We start from the raw sequence: 22,359 nt of genomic DNA on the forward strand, positions 1-22,359 counted from the left end.
TGTTTCTGACAGTGGCAGAAATCTTTATTGAATAGCTTTGCCTACTCTATTAACTCTTACAGGCATGTATCCTGAATATAGTACATATCTGGTGGACCTCCCATAAAGCCATATGCTTTTGGTCCAGGGTATACAATTTAATCTTTTCTGTGGTACATGTCAACATGAGGAAGAACCCATACAAAGCTTTATTAGGAGCAGTTGCAGGTCTCACTAATGTCCAATTGGGACTAGTTAATTTTATACTGCTAGTAGCCAGTCAGAAGCTGGCTAAATCACAGAGCGATTATAAGCAGGCGATCTCAGGATGGCGAGAATGATAGATAGATAGAAAGCCGTTTTAGGCAAAATGGCAAGATGTTTTACCTGCTACGGTAGAAGCAGGGTGCAAGTGGTAGAAGGAAGTACAACTGGAGAGCTCTTTCCTGCACAGCTCTGTAAGATCTACTGGGAAAAAACCATGTGACGTCTGACGCACTGTGCAGATTGTGCACCATGATGTCATTCTCTCGCATCCGCTGATTTGTCAAGTCCTACCGGCTTCAAATTTCAATGCTCTGTATTCGATCCACACAAGGTAGAAGGTAACTCTACTTTCTTGGATCACTTTGCTGCTTGGCTTCCATACTTTCTCTCTAGTGAGACACTTGCCCTCGTTTTAGGAGACTTCAATATTCCCATTGGCAACTCTGCTTCTCCAGCCACCTCTAAACTCCTCTCACTAAAACGTCATTCGCTCTCTCTCAGTGGACCGACTCTCCTACTCACATAGAGGGTCATTCACTTGATCTTATATTCTGCCACTAGTGCCACCCTTCCATCCTTACTAACTCTCCCTTCCCCCTATTCAACCATCATCTACTTTCCTTTCACCTGCGCTATCACCTACACGTACAGAAACCTTAACACATTTGATCCAAAACAATTTTCAACAGTATTGGCACAGCCAATCTCCCATATTAACAACCATTCATGTCTGAATATGGCAGCCTATCTCTATAACAATGCTCTTTCAACTCCCTTCCTTCTTCTACCACCCATCACAACCTCAACCCACGAACACTTGTTTTACTCTATACCTCAGAAGATGTAGTAGATCAGTTGAATACAGTGGAGAAAGTCACGACCTGATGCTGAATTCATTCACTTTAAGTTCATGCTATCCTGCTACAATCAAGCTCTATCAATTGCTAAAGCACAGCACTTCTCTTCTTTAATCTCCTTTCTATCCTCCAAACTGCAACAACTGTTTGCCACACTTAACTCACTACTATGTGTATCTCTGCACCCCTCATCCATTAATGTAACTGCCCAAGATCTTGCTCATTTCTTTAGAAAAAATCAATCTCACAGAACAGAAATGTTGATATCATAACTATGTATAAATATATAAGGGGATCATATAATAATCTCTCTAATGCATTATTTACCAGTAGGTCTTTCCAGCTGACGCAAGGTTACCCATTCCGATTACATGATAGGAGGTACCGCCTAAATATTCGGAAGGGTTTTTTTTTTTTTGTTTTTTACAGTGATAGCTTTGAAGATGTGGAATTCTCTCCCTGAATCAGTTGTACAGGTTGATAAATTAGATTGCTTTAAAGGAGAAGGAAAGGTTAAAACTAAGTAAGCCTTAACAGAAAGGTCCATCTAAATATACCAGTAAACCCCCAAAGTAATGCTGCTCTGAGTCCCCTGTCAAAAGAAACACTGCATTTCTTTCCTTCTATTGTGTACACATGGGCTTCTGTATCAGACTTCCTGCCTTCAGCTTAACCTCATTGCCCTGGGCAAGAGCATGCTCAGTTTGCTCCTCTTCCACCCCCCTCCCTTCTCTACTGTAATCTGAGCCCAGAGCAGGGAGAGACTCAGGCAGGAAGTGATGTCACACCATGTTAATACTGCAGCTCCTATCCCAAACAAACAGAGTTTCTAGAGCTTTTTACTCAGGTATGGTAAAGCATTCTACAGAATAAATATAGCATTCTAGCTTGCACTATTGCAACTAATCTATTGGCAATAAAATGCCTCCGTAGCTTTCCTTCACCTTTAAGAAGAGGTTGGATGGCTTTTTAGCAAGTAAGGGAATACTGTGTTATGGACGATAGCTCATAGTACAAGTTGATCCAGGAACTGGTCTGATTGCCATTTTGGAGTCAAATGAAACATCCCCACAATTTCTACAATGTCAGGCAATTTAGCTCTGTGGCCTGGTAGTTTAAAAGCATACCTTTTTGTGATAAGTGAAAAATAAGGAGAGATAAGAACTGCCCTACCTCCTTGAAAGCAGGATAACAAAAAACCAAAGCAAGGTGGGCTGTCAGGAAGAAGTGGAACAACCCTACAGCTTTTTTTCTGCCATCCTGTCTCATAGGGAAATTGACATTAACCCTTAGGTAACTGTGGTGCCTAGGGACATTGGAGAAAATCTATTGAAATATAAATAAGTTACTTATCTTAATTTTTCACTTTTTCTGGGTAAGGTACATTCAAGTCCTATCTGTTGCTGCAGACTTTTTTTTTTTGTCATGTCATCAGCCTCAATGCTGTCTTATTGGATGACAACATGCATATCACCAATACGCAGGCATCATCACTGCATAACATCCTAATGCCCCTTTATTTATTTCATGCAATTTTTGGTGAACTATACTGATTACCATGGCAACATTTCCATTCACTTGTTATGGTGATAGAAAAACGACATCTAATATTTCACCCTTACCAAGCAACATTAAAAAAATATTTTTTTCCCATAAAACATGAACATACTATTAAACATTTTTATTCCTGTATGTTTTTGCACTTTGGTTTAAATGTTTATCCATTCATCCCTCTAAGGGGAAAAAGATTATAATTTTGTAGCATCAACTTTCTTGGTAATTTGCATGAAAGGTTACAGATACATTGCAACCCCTTCTGCTTACAAGACACAAACACTACAAATCACTGCTAACTTTAAAAATTATTTTTTGTGTTGTATCTTTTATTACAATTTAGTCCTTGTCCACAAGGAGAGGAGTGGATAATTATATCGTTACCCATTATAAAAAAAATAATGACCTGATTTGTATGAATCCATATTGATGGCAAAAAAAATCCTATTGGGTTTATTTAAAGGGGCGGTTATCTTTTAGTTTTTCTTTTCTATAGTTTATTAATTATTTGCTTTCTTCTTCTTTCTCTTTCCAGCTTGAATGGGGGCCATTACTCACCATCTAAAACAAATGCTCTGTAAGGCTATAAATGTATTGTTATTGATACTTTTTTTTCTATACTCCTATTATTATTCTAGTCTCTTATTAAAATCAATTCATGGGTGCTAGGGTAATTTTGACTACACTTCTACACATCATACTAAAAGTTAATTCAAAAGCAAACAACCGCTTTAATGTTTAAAAGGGTTGTTCACCTTTGAGATAACTTTTAGTATGATATAGAGTGATATTCTGAGAAAATTTGCAATTTGTTTTAATTTCCCTATTAGTGATTTAGCTTTTTATTCAGCAGCTCTTCAATATGCATCTTAAGCAATCTGGTAACTAGGGTCCAAATTACCCTAGCAACCATGCATTGATTTGAATAAGAGACTGGAATATAAATAGGAGAGGGCCTGAATAGAAGGAGCAGCAATAAAAAGTAACAATAACAATACATTTGTAGCATTTTGTAACAGAGCATTTGTTTTTAGAAGGGAGTCAGCAATGTCCATTTGAAAGCTACAAAGAGTCAGACGAAAAAGGCAAATACTGTAACTATAAAACTATAAAAAATAATGAAAACCAATTGAAAAATTGCTTAAGATTAGCTGTTCTATAACATAATAAAAGTTACCTTAAAGGTGAACCACCCCTTTAACCCTTTGCCTGCCAAGCACGTACGGCTTACGGGGGCCATCATGTCGGTCCTGCGACAGGATTGTCGCAGTACAGACTTAGAAGCAGCAGAAGGCGATGATCGCACGTATCTTCTGCACTGCCCAGCTTTTAAATTACATTACCTGACAAACAGGCAGAAAAAATCCAGACTGTCCCGCATAATGCGGTACAGTTGGGAGGTATGTCCTTTTTTGCATTTTTTTGTCATACTATATATACACTTATATACACACTGTCACACAACTTTTAGAAGTGTACACACATGTAAACACAAAAAACTCACAAAGCGGTTTGCACTCCATTGCACTTTGCCTGGTCTGAGCTGGCAATGGCAAGTCTGGCTAAAAAAGAGGCAACATTAAGTAAAATCTGCATCTTAGTGAATTTGCGGAGTTACGTCCATTCACCAGAGTGAAAATTCGCCTGGCGTTAAGAGCGTGAATGATTGCTAGCGGCTGTCTCTTTCGTTAGCGAAGTTACGACTGCGCCCGTTAGTAAATCGGCAAAGTGCCTGAATGACGTCATGCTGGCGAATTTTCACCCTTTAGAAAATCTGCCCCATAGTAGGGGTCTTTAATCACAGAAGCCAAATCAGCAGCGGTGAAAATTCATAAGCACTATTTTTATTTGGGGTCCACACATGTCAGCTGCCTTGGTATATCTATGTATATTGGTCATCAAACTGTTCAGTAGACCCTTGGCATCAGTATTTATGGTGTTTTACAATTGTATGTAAGAAATTAGGTGAGATAAATGCGGCCAATTTCAATATTTTTAGGCAATTTTCAGAAATTTCATAAAAACTGCTGCATTTAGCGTAGAGCTTTGCAGTATTGTAGTTTGGAGTAGAAAGACATAATGAACTATTTTTGATGAGTCAGAATGTATACCTTACAAAAATATATGGTTCTTGGGAGTCTTTGTGCCGTTAGGTGGTCTTGTGGCCAGTGTCGGACTGGGATGCCAGGTGCCCACCAGAAAACAGACTATGAGCCCACTTTCCAAATTATTATTTCTCCTCTCCTCACCTCTTTATTTTCCTAGTCTTTTATATCTACTTACTATACTCTATTCTTCCGTTATTAAGCCCCTTAAAGAAATAGGGAATCACCATGAAATAGGCCAAATAATTAGAAGCAAGAGGGCCCGCTGACACCTGGGCCCACCAGGAGCCTTCCTGGTATCCCGGTGAGACAGTCCGACACTGCTTGTGGCTCATAATAAACTGCCAGGGGCATTTGTTCACAGAAGGAGAATCGGCAGCCGAGAAAATTTATATGCACTATTTTAATTTGGGGTCCGCACATGTCAGTTGCTTTGGATGCATATTGGGCATCAAACTGTTCAGTAGACCCTTGACGTCAATATTTAGGTTGTTTTCTAATTGTATGTCAGAAATTGGGTAAGATAAATGTTGCCAATTGCAATATTTTTAGGTTATTTTCAGAATTGTAAAGTGTGTAGAAAGACATGCATACCAAATATGGATTCAAGGGAATGTGTACTTTCCCCGAAAATATATGGTTTTATGGGTGAACGTTTTTTTTTCTACCTTTGCCCCCCCCAAAAACGATGTAAATGTGTTTATTTTTCAGTACCTGAAAGGACAGACCAGATGGGGGGTTCTTGATTTTGGGGCCTCTATATGCCACGTGTTTAGGTAAACCTATACATTTTAGGCATCACACTGCTTAGAGGACCCCAGGCTTTCATATTTGGGGTAAAAGTATGTGGGAAATGCGATGCTGCAGGTTGGAAATTTTGAGGTGATTTTTGGAAATCTCACAAAAATCACCAAATTTAGGAAAGGTTTGCTGCTTGGTGCTTTGGAGTATAAAGACATGCATATCCAATTTAGATTTAGGGGAATGTATATTTTTGGAAAATATATGGTTTTCTGGGGCGAACGTACTTTTTTCTACCTTTGCCCCCCCCCCCAAAACTAAGTAAATGTGTTGATTTTGCAGTAACTGAAATGACAGACCATATGGGGGGGTCTTTATTTTGGGGCCCCTATATGCCACATGCTTAGGTAAACCTATACATATTGGGCATTAAACTGTTCAGAGGACCCACCCAAGCTTTCATATTTGGGGTGATTTGTCTTGATACCTAAAATTATGTGGGAAATACGAGGCTGCAGGTTGGAAATTTTGAAGTGATTTTTGGAAATGTCACCAAAATTACCAAATTTAGGAAAGTTTTGTGGCTTGGTGCTTTAGAGTAGAAAGACATGCACACCCAATTTGGATTCGAGGGAATGTGTACTTTCCGAAAATATATGGTTTTCTGGGGTGAACATACTTTTTATACCTTTACCCCCGCCCAAAAAAAACTATATAAATGAGTTGATTTTGCAGTATCTGGAATTACAGAACTGATCACTCAATGGGGTGTCTAAATTTTGGGGCGCCTATATGCCACATGCTTAGGTAAACCTATACATATTGGGCATCAAACTGTTCAGTGGACTCCTGGCAATCATATTTAGGGTGTTTTACTTTGGTACCTAATGATGCGTGGGAGGTATGATGCTGGAGATTGGAAGCTTTGAGGTCATTTTTCAAACAGTTCACTAATTTCTATAAAAAACATTATAAATTTAGGAAAGAATTGCAACTTGGTAGTTTGGAGTACATAGATATATTTACCCATTTTTGATTCTCCAGTATCTGTTCTTTCTAATAATGGGTAGTTTTCTAGGGTACACATACTGTTAGTAGAATATTTGGCCTTGAAATCAGAAGTATGCCGTTTTGTGGAGCGGTGCTTTGAAAATTTGGTAGTGTACTGCTTGTAGATTTTGATCTATACAAGTGAGAAATCTCTATAAAAACTATATATATATTTGGTATTGCAGCATTCATGAGACATAGACCTTTCCAAATTGGCTGTGTTCTCATACATAAAATAAATTATGTTTCTGATATATGTGACTGTACTTTGTGAAACATGGTTTTTAGACACTTAGAAGCCTATATTTGTCTTAGAAGTAGAATTACACCAAAATTCTAGCATATTTTGAAAGCTCATGCTGTCCTGAAAAAACAATATATTGTTTTCCTGGGTAAACTAAAACACCCCCCCCCCCCAGGAAAGGCCCTTACAGTGAAAGAGTACAAAAAAACAGCTTGGCAGTAGAGGTTCGCATTTAGGAAAAAACGGCTGGTAGGGAACGGGTTAAGTCTTAAGGAAGACTTAATAAATGATGATCCCAATACAAAAAGATCCCTTTTGCAGCAAACCCTAGCTTATCCCAATCCTGTATCTGTACTACAAAATTCTTACAGAAAATATTCTTAAGATGGAAGATGCACTAACATTTTTTTTAATAACATGTTGTTAAGACAATTACCTCTAAGTACAGTAAGCTTGGCACTAACAACCTCTTCACCATGTACATTCTGAGCAACACATTCATATACATTCTCATCTCGTGGAGTTCGAAGAGGCTGAATCCGTAGGACTGCCCCAGCTCCCTCATCAAACTCTATAGTCTAGAAAAAAAAAAAGATAAAATAAGCTGCAGATTACAGTTGTAAAAAAAGAGACAATAAGAATACATATATTCGTGTGTATACATATATTATAAAATACGTTCCATCTGCAAAACATTGCAGGTAGTTTTCTTTATTAAGTGTATCCTAATTCCATATAAAAAAACTACTCAATAGTGCACTGCTGTAAAGGAATAACCATAAGTAGAGGTCAAGGGTGCAGAAATTGTTCTAAATTCTCCTGGAAAACTTATCCATTTACTTACTAATGCTTGGTACACACCCACCCACCTACCTTTCTAACCAGTGGCATAACTTTAAACACAAAGACTCCACCCACCACTCTTACTTACTGGTTTGTGGCCCACTAGAGGGATCTGGTCATGGGTCTTTATTCCCCCCCCCCCACACCACTAGTTAAAAAAAATATCTGACTGATGTCATTGGGTCTCCCCATAACAAAGGTTTTACACAGCAGTGTGTTTTTTGTTTGTTTGTTTTTAAATTTGACTGCAAATTGGTGCCACAGTTCCACAGATTTTGACCCCCGGGGTAATCCCTATAGTTTTTGAGGACCACTGGTCGAGTTTACACAGAAAACATTAATCTTTACTTATTTACTATTTAAACAGCTAACGAGAAAGGGAGGGGAAGCAGGAAGGCGCTTATTGAACACTTGTATATTGTACATGGGCCTTTAATGCAATTGTATGTGGAAAATTCTATGCAGATACTTAGGGCACCAAAACACGTGCAATGGCCCCAAGTGTCATTACATATAAGCAACAATACATTGGAGCAGATTGACTTATCTACAGGATAGAGATGCACAGGAACGAGAAGGTATATAAAACAGTTTCTGTGCAAAGCATGTTAACAAATATTAATACATTATGGGAAAGTATGGAAAAAAAGAAATCTGCAACAGTAAAACACAAAATAAAGGGGTACATTTAGCAAAAATTTTTTTAAACTATAGAATAGAATTTTCTAACTTTAGAAAAGTTTTCTGGTTTGGTATTTTGAAATGGCAAAGAACAAAAAAATTGTTCGACTATTCACCCATTCGATAGTCGAAGTACTGTCTCTTTACAAAATACTTCGACTTCATACTTCGCCACTTTAAACCTACCAAGGTGCAATGTTAGCCTATGGGGACCTCCCCCCAGCCCTTTTCTAAATTTTTTTTTTTGATCTTATAAAAATCCTTCAATCGCTTAAAATCGGTTGAATCGTTCGTTTCGAAGGATTTTATCATTCGATCGAATGATTTTTATTCGATCAAAGTATTTGCGCTAAAATCCTTTGAATTCGATATTCGAAGGATTTTACTTCAAGGGTCGAATTTGAGGGTTTATTAACCCTCGAAATTCGACCCTTGATAAATCTGCCCCTCAGTGTGTTTTTGAAGTAGTTGAAATGTGCCATAAGATTAATATGCCACATATCTTGGTAAACCTATGCACATTTCCCATCATACTGTTCAGAAGAGCCCTGAAATTCATGTTTAGGGTGTTTTATCTTGCTACCTAATGACGTGCAAATTTGAACCTTTAAGGTGATTTGCCAAAATTTCATGAACACTGCCAACTAGAAAGCAAGAAGGCTCAAATAGAGGGGATGATACGTGGAACAGTCAAGGGAAAACCCAGAAGGAAACGTATCTCTCATTTGTTTTGAGAAAGAACAAATGTGAAGAAAAGCAAGGACTTAGTTCACTCAGGGTAAGAAGCCAGTTACAGGCGTTGTCATGGATTAGTCAACCCCTGCGATTAGGTGGTGGAGCTTGGAGTGAATTCTGTTGAACTGTTGGGAAAACAGCTGGTAAAGCTGGGAGAGCCGAGAACATATGCTTGGTAGACGGTGACAATTTTAATTCACTAAAATGAGTTGCCATTAAAGTGGATGACAAACTGTAAAGGAGCAGATTTCCTAGATAAAGCCAGTAGACCATTTTGTTCTGTTTTCAGAATGCACTTTAAATTGTCTTTTTTGAAATTAATGTGTGAAATAAAACAGTACTGTGTGAAATAAAATGTTCTACTGCCATTTGAGTGAGCCCCCACAGTATGGCTATATCTCTCTCTCTCTATATGTGAATGTATGTGTATGTATATATATATATATATATATATATATATATATATATATATATATATATATATACACATATACATATATACATACATACATATATATATATATATATATATACACACATACACACTATATATATATATATATATATATATATATATATATATATATACATACACACTATATATACATACACACTATATATATATATATATATATATATATATATATATATATATATATATATATATATATATATATATATATATATATAAAATCACGTATTCAAGGAACCAGCACTCCCACATAAAACTTCAATTGTTTATTGTGTTGTACCAATGTCCAACCGTTTTGTATCATCCTTGAGAAAGGTCCTAACAAGGACGGAAAAGTTGGACATTGGTACAACACAATAAACAAATGAAGTTTTATATGGGAGTGCTGGTTCCTTGAATACGTCGTTATATAGATTTTAACCATGCACCCCGGCTATATATGCCAAAATAACGGTTGCCTTGGAGTGCGGATACTCACTGGAATGATAAAACTTAGTCCCTTTGTAAAACGTATAAGCAATTGAATTCTTAATGAATCAGATGAAAATTGAGCGTAGGACTGGCCAGATATGGGATGACTTTGACGTAGTTGGCCAGCTTAAATATATTGCAATATATGGACAAACAATCCCTGTTTTGTTTAAAGGGTAAGGCATTTTCAGTAGCAGTATGCACAAAATGTCTCTGTCTTAAATATACTGATAATGACTTGAGTGCAGAGGACTTTTGTATTTGACTATATGTATTTTGTGGTCACAGTCTCATTGCACCCCCGCCTAATGGTTTTAAAAATTAGTGGTGAGCACAACTTTCCCTTGTTTGTTATAGTTATACAGGAGCAGTGACCAGCTCCTTGTTGTAGCTCCCACCCTTCCCAACTATAGTCAGGTGATCCCACTGGTGTCGAATAAAAGGGCAGCCAAGTTTGGGAGTTTTACTTTGAAAGCAGCTAGTAAGTTGCAGGTAAAACTTAGTCCCTTTGTAAAATGTATAACTAAGCAATTGAATTCTTAATGTATCAGATGAAAATTGAGCGTAGGACTAGCCAGATATGGGATGACTTTGACGTAGTTGGCCAGCTTAAATATATTGCAATATATGGACAAACAATCCCTGTTTCGTTTAAAGGGTAAGGCATTTTTCAGTAGCAGTAAGCACAAAATGTCTACTTTAAATATATTGATAATGTATTTGACTATATGTATTTTGTGGTCACAGCCTCATTGCACCCCCGCCTAATGGTTTTAAAGGAGAAGGAAAGCTCCAAAACAGTTTATTGCCAACATATTAGCCACAATAGTGCAAGCTAGAATGCTATATTTATTCTGCAGAATGCTTTACCATACCTGAGTAAACAGCTCTAGACACTGTCTCTGTTTGTTTAGGATAGACGTTGCCATATAAGCTTGTTTTGACATCTCTTCCTGCCTGAGTCTCTCCTGGCTCACTTACAGCTCTGAGCTCAGATTACAGCAAGGATGGGAGGAGGGAGGGGGAGAGGAGCAAACTGAGCATGCTCAAGCCCTTCCCTGGAGGTTTCAGCTGAAAACAGTTAGTCTGATACAGAAGCCCATGTGTACACAATAGAAGGAAAGAAATGTGGTGCTTCTTTTGACAGAGGACTCAGAGCAGCATGACTTTGAGAGTTTACTGGTGCATTTATATAGACCTTTCTGATAAAACTTACTAAATTTTAGCCTTTCCTTCTCCTTTAAAAATTAGTGGTGAGCACAAATTTCCCTTGTTCGTTATATATATACATACATACATACACACATACATACATACATACATACACACACACACATATATATATATATATATATATATATATATATATATATATATATATATATATATATATATATATATATACATACATATACATATACATACATATACACACACATATAAAAACACACACACACACACACACACTGGTCCACAGCTTGTCCAAAACAGCAAATTCGCCGTTTTGGCTGAAGATGCTGGGGAGGAAAACTCTGAACTGGCGTGTATGGAGCAGACTGACTCTAGAGCACCCTGGGAGGCAGTGGCTCTAATACGGGTGGTAGGGGCAGTGCAAGGAAGGAAAGGCAGGTTATAGTTATAGGGGATTCAATTATTAGAAAGGAGGATAGGGTAATCTGTCGTAAGGCCCCTACATGCCGAACAGTCTGCTGCTTGCCTGGTGCTAGGGTTCGGCATGTGATGGAACGAGTGGACAGATTATTGGGAGGGGCTGGGGAAGACCCAGCGGTCTTCGTACACATAGGTACCAATGACAAAGTTAGAGGAGGTGGTGAAGTCCTCAAGAACGATTTTAAAAAAACTACTGGTGAAGTTGAGGGCGAGGACTTCCAAGGTAATTTTCTCAGAGATATTACCTGAGCCACAAGCAACGCTAAGGAGACAGCAGGAGCGTAGGGAGATTAATGCGTGGCTGAGAGATTGGTGTAGAGAGGAGGGTTTTTGGTTTTTGGAGAACTGAGCTGATTTCTCAGTCGGCTACAGGCTCTTTGCTAGGGATGGGCTGCACCTCAATGATGATGGTGCAGCTGTTTTGGGAGAGAAGATGGCTAGAGGGTTGGAGGAGATTTTAAACTAGGTGTGGGGGGAGGGTTCAGTAAAGGATTCAGTGGAAGACAGGTTAAATGAGATAGTGGGCAAAGAAAGGAAAAATGGGGGAGGAGATTTGGCTGGGGATACTGTTAAGGATATGGAGGACCACTTGTCATATGTTCAATATGGTACCGGTATTAAGTACCAGTACGTTTGCAAATGCAAGGAGTCTGACTGGTAAAATGGGAGAGCTGGGGGTGCTGGTGCTGGAGGGAAAATATGATGTGATTGGTGTGGCCAAAACATGGCTGAATGAGTCGCATGACTGGGCAGTAAATATCAGTGGCTATACTTTGTTTCGAAGGGACAGAGGCAATAGAAAAGGAGGAGGGGTATGTCTGTTTGTTAGGCAGGATTTAAAAGCTTATAAAGGAGGAGGTTATGTTAGAAAATGAGGGGGCAGAAGCCAGAGTTCTTCACCAATTGTAAAGAGTCCAGAAAATAATTGTAGGCGTATGCTATAGACCCCCTAATGTAAGTGAGGAGGCGAAGCTCCTCATGCAAATGGAAAAGGCTGCTAGTTTGGGTAAAGTAATGATAATGGGAGATTTTAATTACCCAGATATTGACTGGAGCAACAGTACTGCCAGATCAGTAAATGAGAACAGATTTATAAATTTGTTGCATGACAATTTTATGGCACAGATTGTTGAGGAGCCTACCAGAAAAAATTATATTCTGGATTTAGTGATCTCAAATGACCCAGAACTTAAAGGAAATGTGCAAGTCATTGAACCCCTGAGTAATAGTGACCGTAATGTTATATCATTTACTGTCTGGTGCAAAAAACAAATATACACTGGGGCAACAAAAACCATGAATTTTGGAAAAGCTAACTTTAGTGCCTTGAGGGCTGCCCTACAGAGTATTGATTGGGGCAATAAGTTTTCAGCCAAAAACACAGAACAGAAATGGTTGTAATTTAAAATGATATTAAATCATTACTGTTCTCAATTTATTCCCTTAAGATATAAATGTAGAAGCTCTAAGAATCATCCTATGTGGCTTAATACAGAAGTAAATAAGTTAATAGGAAAGAAGAGAAAGGCATTTAAAAACTACAAATCTGTTGGGACAGAAGCTGCATTTAATGAATATAAACACTGTAATAAATGTTGAAAATCAGCAATCCCGAAGGCAAAGAAAGTAAATGAAGAGTTAATTGGAGGTGAAAACTAACCCTAAAAAGTTTTTTTAAATATATTAATAGTAAAAAGATGCAGGTTGAGAGTGTTGCTCCATTAAATTGGTACCAGTATGGTTGTAACAGACACAGAAAAGACAAATGTGTTAAATCAGTTCTTTTCTTCAGTGTAGACAATAGAGGAGTCTGACTTCTCAGGATCACTTTATAGCTGCACTAATGGTTTAGCTCAATCTAGTCAGTGGCTGACTCAGGATATGATTCATAAAGCTTTAATAAAAAATAATGTTAACAAGGCTCCAGGGCCTGATGGCATACACCCCCGGGTTCTAAGAGAGCTTAGTTCAGTTTTAGACCAGCCCCTATTCCTGATTTTCTCAGATTCACTTTCATCTGGTATGGTGCCTATGGATTGGAGAAAAGCTGATGTTATTCCACTGTTTAAAAAGGGATTATGATCTCAGTCTGGCAATTATAGGCCAGTAAACTTGACATCTGTGGTGGGCAAATTATTTGAAGGCTTGTTAAGGGATCACATTCAAAAATTTGTCCTAGTCAATGGCATTATGAGGAGCAATCAGCATGGCTTTATGAAGGATAGGTCATGTTAGACAAATTTGATTGCTTTTTATGATGAGGTAAGTAAGATGCTGGACAGTGGGGGGGCAGTAGATGTGATCTTTTTAGATTTGCCAAAGCGTTTGATACTGTGCCCCACAAACGACTGCTTTCTAAACTAAGGTCTGTTGGGCTTAATGAAGTCCTTTGCACATGGATAGCAAACTGGCTACAGGATCAGGTACAGAGGGTGGTTGTTAATGGTACATTCTCTAATTGGAGTAAGGTTCTTAGTGGTGTCCCCCAGGGCTCGGTATTAGGTCCACTTTTATTTAACTTGTCCATTAATGACTTAGGGGAGGGTGTTGTAAGTAATGTATCAGTTTTTGCAGAGGACACAAAACTATCCAGCCCAATTAATTCCATCCAGGATGTGGCATCCTTGCAAAACGATCTTGACAAACTGGCAATCTGGGCACCTAAGTGGCAAATGAGATCCAATGTTGATAAATGTAAAGTCATGCACCTGGGATGTAAAAATATCCAAGCCACTTATACCCTTAATGGTACTGCACTAGGCAAATCCATTATGGAAAAGGACCTTGGAGTCCTCGTAGATGATAAACTTGGCTGTAGCAAGCAATGCCAGTCAGCAGCATCAAGGGCAAATAAGGTCTTGAGCTGTTTTAAAAGGGGTAGAGTGTCATTCTTCCACTGTATAGAGCACTTGTAAGGCCCCATCTAGAATATGCCGTACAGTTTTGGTCTCCATCACTCAAACAGGACATTATTGTATGGGAGATAGCTCATGGTACAAGTTGATCCAGGGACTAGTCAGGATTTTGGAGTCCGGAAGGAATTTTTTTCCCCTCTGAGGCAAATTGGTGAGGCTTCAGAAGGGTTTTTTTTGCCTTCATCTGGATCAACTGGCAGTTAGGCAGATATAGAGGGGAAAAATAAAAAAAAAATAAAAAGGTTGAACTTGATGGATGTGTGTCTTTTTTCAACCCTACTTACTATGTATGTATATATATATATATAATATATATATATATATATATATATATATATATATATATATATATATATATATATATACACACACATACATACACACACATATGTATAAATATATATATATATATATATATATATATATTTATACGTGTGTGTGTGTGTGTGTGTGTGTGTATACACACGTGTGTACCCCCTGCTCCCCCCCACACGAACAATCGATCCAAGGATTTTAATTCGATGTGTTAAGACTTGGAAAAAGTTTGCTATGTAGCCCATAGGCTAACATAGCAATTCGGCAGGTTTCATTTGGCGAAGTATTGAAGTCTAAGTTTTTTTTAAAGAGACAGTACTTCGAATGGTCGAATATTCGAAATATTTTTACTTCGAATCGATTTTTTTTACTTCGAAAACTTCCTTTGAATTCACTTCGACCCTTGATAAATCTGCCACTAAGCGTGTTTAAAGGGATCTATCTGGCCAAGAAGCAGATTAACCTTATAATGGAATTCTGTTAAGGAACACTAACTTGGAATGTTTTTGTGAGAATGATATTCTAAGACAATTTGCAGTCAGCGTTCATGTTTTATTATTTGTGGTTTTTCAGTTATTTAACTTTTTATTCAGCACTTCTCCAATTTCAGCAATCTGGTTGTTGGGGTCCAAATTACACTAGCAACCATGCACTGATTTGAATAAGCAACTAGAATATGAATAGGAGAGGGTCTGAATAGAAAGATGAGTAATGAAAAGTATTCATAATACATTTGCAGCCTTACAGAGCATATGTTTTGCAGATGGGGGTCAGTGACCAGATGACAAATCATTCAAAAACTATTAAAAAAAAAACTAATTGCTTACATTTACCTATTCTATAACATACAGTTAACTTAAATATGAACCACCGCTTTATAAAAAATAAATAAATCATCCACCAGTTTTAGTGAATGTTTATATTAATGACAACACTTAATCAAGAGACAACTCTGCTTTACAGAAGCTCAAAACCTAGAATTATATAGAGAAAGAGCTAAATGATAGGGTAAATGTTCACAGACATCTGGGTCACTATAGGAGCTGTGAGTGGACTTAAAACAGAATGCTCATTGTTAATAAGAACTAATCAAGACTAAATATATAGATTTTATATTGCACAGGTTTATATAAAAGTATGTTTGCATAACTAAAAACCTCACCTCAAATCGCTGAGAGTTGACTTTTTTACCCCTCTTATTCCATGTTACATGAGGTTTGGGGTCTCCTGTTGCTTGGCATACAAAAGAGGCTACACCGCCTGAAACACCAATTTCATCTGTAGGTATCTTGATGAATTTTGGTTTACCTTTAAATGGGCAAATACAACCATTGTCACTTTAAAAATCCAAACAAATATATCTCATACATTACTGGAAAATGCAGACTGCAGCCTTTTCAGTTACCGTATATAAAAGCACTAGTTGTATATCTTCAGGTGCTATTACAGGAAAAACATACCCCACTTCTTTAACATGAACACATTCTGGGCTTATGCAGAATAAAAATGCATGCACCCTATCTGAACTTTTAAACATCTATTTTTTTTTTTTTTTTAGAAATACCCATTTCTAAAGATTGAAAACTTTGAAAAACATTAAAGTCGGTCTGCTTTCTTGTACCAGTTACCCATATCCCTTAAGGTGAAAACACACGGTGCTACTAATAACAGATACTGGTGACTACAAAAATACCAAAACACACCCTGCCATAGACAATACTGAGAATTGCCTCTGCTAAAACACACATAGGGGCAGATTTATCAAGGGTCGAATTTTGAAGTTAAAAATACTTCGAAATTCGACCATCGAATTGAAATACTTTGACTTAGAATATCGAAGTCGAATTTTTTTTCATCGAATTTGGGTATCCTGCGGTCAAAGTAAAATCGTTCGATCGAAAGATTAAATAGTTTGAATTCGACCGATTCAAAGGATTTCAGTGATCAATCGAACGATTTTACTTCGACTTCCAAAAACTTTGAAAAATGCTCTAGAAGGTCCCCATAGGCTAACATAGCACTTGGGCAGGTTTAATTTGGCGAAGTATTGAAATCAAAGTTTTTTTAAAGAGACAGTACTTCGATTATCGAATGGTCGAATATTCAAATGATTTTACTTCGAGTCGAAGTCGTATTATCCTATTCGATGGTCGAAGTATCCTAAAATTAGAATTTCGAATTTTTTTACTTCAAAAATTCCCTCGAATTCACTTCAACCCTTGATAAATCTGCCCCGTAGTGTCTTAGCGATGCCTTTATTACCATAGTCTATTTTGTAGCTGTGACAAGTAGCTGCTACTAGTAGCTATGTGTGTCTTCACCCTTAGGTTCACAGAGACACTCAATCCCTCCCTCCCTCACATTGTTGCATTTTGAAGAGATGGATTTTGTACTTTAAAGGAGAACTAAACCCCCCAGTTAATCAAAAATCCCCATTACCCTTCCGTCCATTGCCCCCTCCCTGGAAAAAGTGTCCCTGTCATGTACCTTGGCATATTCATGCAGAGTAGCGCAGCAGAGCTCTCTGGCACCATCTTCTGTATTTTCTGGTTCCTCGCTTAAGTGAGCGCCGGTGCGGAGCTTTTGTGCGCATGCACAGTTGGGACCATTCTGTTATCTGTGCCTACGGCGCATGCGCGGAAAGGTCCGAAGATTGCAAATGGAAAAGTATCTGAAGATACAGAAGATGGTGCATTAGAGCTCCGCTGCGCTACTCTGCATATTTATGCCAAGGTACATGACAGGGATATTTTTTCCACTGGATTACTAAGGAGGGATAAAGCATTGAGGGGGCCAATGGACGGAAGGGGATGGGGATTTTTGATTAACTGGGGGTTTAGTTCTCCTTTAAGTCGCTCTGATTTTCATAGTGGGTGGTTCACAGATTTTCAGAGGGACTTTAAGCCCCTCTGTTACTTACAATACAACAATGTGAGAGGCAGATTGCATTATACTGTAAGCTCTTGGGTTATGTGTTAGATATATCACTATTAACTTTTACTTACTAACCACAAGGTTACAGTATAACACCGTGTGAATGTGGAGTGACAGGTGGCATTTGGAGAAGACTGATGAGTTTGAAATAAAACTTTTATAGTATTTATATATAAACATATGTCTAGCTGTAGTATTATGTTTTAATACCTGGTCATTGGTATATAAAACATAGTATTTTAGTCTTCTAGTTCTGTACATTTGCATGTCATAGGAATTTGCCTACTATGACAGAAATATACTAGGAATATCAGCAAAAAAGGGGAGGAGTTGTGGGTGCACACCTGAGGCTAAATTTTAATATATTTAGGTACAATGGAAGTGCTACTGATCCGGCCAGTCAATCAATGCATATTCCCTGATGTTCTGTCTCAGTATTTCAATAAATATGCAAGTGCATGTATTTTAAAAACAGCGTTTTTTTGTTACAAAGTTTTGATCATAAAGTTGATAAGCCACCATACCACGTCAAGGTAAACCCCCACATGGTGCTCCCTAACTTGTTTAACCTGGTCATAGTATAAAAGGTCTTTCGCCTCTCTGCTTAATAGCATTACTTGTAGTAAATATCTCCTGTGCCTTAGTTTCAACTTGTGAGCTAAATCCTCCCCCGCCACCTGCTTATGCGGCTTTTAAAGGAGAAGAAAAGGTTAAAACTAAGTAAGCCTAATCAGAAAGGTTCACCTAAATATACCAGTAAACCCTCAAAATAATGCTGCTCTGAGTTCTCTGTCAAAAGAAGCACCACATTTCTTTCCTTCTATTGTGTATACATGGGCTTCTGTATCAGACTTCCTTTTTTCAGCATAAACATCCAGGGCTAGGGCTTGAGCATGCTCAGTTTGCTCCTCTCCCCCCCCCCTTCTGCCCTCCATGCTACAATCTGAGCCCAGAACTATGAGTGAGCAGTGAGAGACTCTGGCAGGAAGTGATGTCACACCAAGCGAATATGGCAGCTGCTATCCTAAACAAACAGAGACTCTAGAGCTTTTTATTCAGGTATGGTAAAACATTCTACAGAATAAATATAGCATTCTATTTTGCATTATTGCAGCTAATCTATTGGCAATAAAATACCTCCATAGCTTTCCTTCTCCTTTAAGAGGGAGAGACTGCCCAAACCAACAAAAAATTTGATGGTGGAAAGAAAATGAAGACAAAGTGAAATTATATGTATTCTTGCGTGCGTGTGTGTGTGTGTGTGTGTGCGTGCGTGCGTGCGCCTTCACTTTGCCTTTATTAGACTTTACTAGACCTTTTATACTATGACCAGAGGTAAACAAGTTAGGAACCACCGTGTTGGGTTAACCTTGACGTGGTATGGTGGCTTATAAATTTTATGACCATAACTTTGTAACAAAAAAACCCTGTTTTTAAAATACATGCACTTGCATATTTATTGAATTATTTAGACAAGGCATCAGGGAATTAATAACTGTATTCTACTTGTTGTATTTCATTGATGCCTAAAGGATTAAAAGACTTTCTTGAGGAAACTGTTTACACGTGGATTTTGAGGTTTTTCAGAGAGTACCCTCCCTTCACCTGGCAATCTTGAGGAGTATGAAACATGAAAATATTAATAATTGAGTACTACATTATGCAAGACTAGAACATTTTTACATGCATTCATGTCAAAAAGGAGGTATATTTTCAGTTTAACAATGTAGTCAAAGAAAATTGACAGATGACTCACAAATGGTTTTTTTTCATATGAAAAAAAAATTGTACAATAAATAATACTGCCATAGATACGTTTTGTACAACAACACTGTCAAAGTTTGCAATATTCCTTTATCAGTCTCTTGTACATTTAAGACATCTATGATTAAATATAAACCTTCGCACCAGGCCAGTACTTATTACCCAGTGTACTATGATAGCAAAGACTGTGCAAGAAAAATTTTTTAAATAGAAAATAAGTTAGCATACATAAATTGTTATAACGTGGAGTTATTTACAATTATAAGGGTTACATATAAGGGTTACATATCATCTAGAGTATATATCACAGCTTATTTTAAATTTATAATATTAATATTTTAAATTAATATATACCAGTATTAAGTGGATATCTAGAGATGTATGGTTCTGAAATCAGCCTAAACTTGTTAAAGGAACAGTAACATCAAAAAATGTATGTTTTTTTTTTCCAATCCACTTTTTTATTGAATTTTCAAGATTAAATCAGGGGTATAAAAAAGAAGAAGGGATAGGGGTTAGGTAGATATTTACATTCACGAATACAACAAATGTATGCACTAGTATCCTGGATACAAAAGAGGGATGGGGGTGAATCAGGAAGAGAGAGGTTTCATTTGCTTGCTAGGGAGGGGTCTGCTTTTAGTAATGTTTCTTTAAATGAAAGCCATCTGAACATTTTGTGATATAGGTATGAAATTCAGGTGAGAAGAGGGAAAGTTCTTCAAATGTGTTTATTTCTTCTACTTTTTGTACCATTCAGGCAGTGTTGGGTTTGCGGTTTGTTTCCACCCAGTGGAATCTGTATATTTGCAGCATTTAGCAGATGGGGCTCAATTGTCAACATAAAAGGGGCAAATGGTTTAACTGTGTGAAACAGTAAGACATCTGCTGGATCATCCGGTATATCATTTAAATTTTGGGATATAGTTTGTCTTACTGCTTTTCAATATGGCTTAATAAGTGGGCATGACCAGAATATGTGCAGTAGAGAGCCTTTTTCTATGCCACATCTCCAACACCTATCACTGGTATTTTTATATATTTGTTTTAGCCTGGCCGGGGTAAACTACCATCTCAACAGTACCGTATATACTCGAGTATAAGCCGACCCGAGTATAAGCCGAGGTACCTAATTTTACCTACGAAAACTGGGGAAACTTATTGACTCTATTATAAGCCTAGACACAACTACAGCCCTGTCTCCCAGCAGCGCACATTCTGCCAAAGCAACCCCCCCAGCGATAAACCGGACTTCTTTGCAAAGTTGATGGTGACAGAGAATTGCCAAACGGATTACTGTGTGCATTGTCCCACTACCATGTGCAGTGAGTGCTGTTTGATATTGCCATCACTGTTAATCTTTCTTATAACCAACAGAGGGCACTGTGTGATATTGCAGTCACTGTTATTCTTCCATATAACCAACAGATGGCGCTGTGTGATATTGCAGTCACTGTTATTCTTTCATATAACCAACAGAGGGTGCTGTGTGATATTGCAGTCACTGTTATTTTTTCATATAACCAACAGAGGGCGCACTGTTATTCTTTCATATAACCAACAGAGGGTGCTGTGTGATATTGCAGTCACTGTTATTCTTTAATATAACCAACAGAGGGCGCACTGTTATTTTTTCATACAACCAACAGATGGCGCTGTGTGATATTGCAGTCACTGTTATTCTTTCATATAACCAACAGAGGGCGCACTGTTATTCTTTCATATAACCAACAGAGGGTGCTGTGTGATATTGCAGTCACTGTTATTCTTTAATATAACCAACAGAGGGCGCACTGTTATTCTTTCATACAACCAACAGATGGCGCTGTGTGATATTGCAGTCACTGTTATTCTTTCATATAACCAACAGAGGGCGCACTGTTTTTCTTTCAAATAACCAACAGAGGGTGCTTTGTGATATTGCAGTCACTGTTATTCTTTAATATAACCAACAGAGGGCGCACTGTTCTTTCATACAACCAACAGATGGCGCTGTGTGATATTGCAGTCACTGTTATTCTTTCATACAACCAACAGATGGCGCTGTGTGATATTGCAGTCACTGTTATTCTTTCATACAACCAACAGATGGCGCTGTGTGATATTGCAGTCACTGTTATTCTTTCATATAACCAACAGATGGCGCTGTGTGATATTGCAGTCACTGTTATTCTTTCATATAACCAACAGAGGGTGCACTCTTATTCTTTCATATAACCAACAGAGGGCATTGTGGGATATTGCAGTCTCTCCCCAAGTGTACTGTTGGTATAGGAATGATTAAAAGTCACTGCAATCTCAGCTACTAGGGTTGGGTACCGCTGACCCGAGTATAAGCCGAGGTAGACTTTTTCAGCCCATTTTGGATGCTGGAAAACTCGGCTTATACTCGGGTATATACGGTATTTTATAATTTGTCTCTTGTGTTCTACAACACCTAGTTTTTTGGTATGGTTCCTAAGCTGTGCTTCTTGGAATTGAATGTTTGGGTCCAAAGCCCCATCTCCTGACCCACCACTAACCTTCAGTTTAAACAAAGTAGTAAAAGAACAGATCAGCCGATGTTCTGCCATTAACAGCAGTCGTACGAAAGTTTATGTCCAACAAAGCTGGTGACAGTCCACCACTGAAAATCGCCAGATCGCAATACATGCAGAGATGTTATCGACAGGCGACAGAAATCTTTTAACCTGGTCGATCGTCCAAACGACCAATCTCCATGGGAAGCAAAATGTCGGGACACTCCACACACAGTCCGAAA

At 37.9% G+C, this 22,359-nt stretch overlaps 1 protein-coding gene across 21 annotated transcripts in view; it reads right to left on the minus strand.

Moving 5' to 3' along the window:
- Positions 1-22,359, minus strand: part of ptprs.S (protein tyrosine phosphatase receptor type S S homeolog) — a 380,500-nt gene that overhangs the window by 274,367 nt on the left and 83,774 nt on the right. For all 21 annotated transcript variants that reach the window (XM_041579815.1, XM_041579826.1, XM_018243490.2 and 18 more), the window contains exons 3-4: positions 16,063-16,208; positions 7,234-7,375 (exon numbers count right to left, since the gene is read on the minus strand). In XM_041579815.1, coding sequence (XP_041435749.1) covers positions 7,234-7,375; positions 16,063-16,208 — 288 coding nt within the window. The remainder of the gene's footprint in view (positions 1-7,233; positions 7,376-16,062; positions 16,209-22,359) is intronic.

Source organism: Xenopus laevis, chromosome 1S, assembly GCF_017654675.1.
Source record: "Xenopus laevis strain J_2021 chromosome 1S, Xenopus_laevis_v10.1, whole genome shotgun sequence".
Classification (NCBI taxonomy): domain Eukaryota; kingdom Metazoa; phylum Chordata; class Amphibia; order Anura; family Pipidae; genus Xenopus; species Xenopus laevis.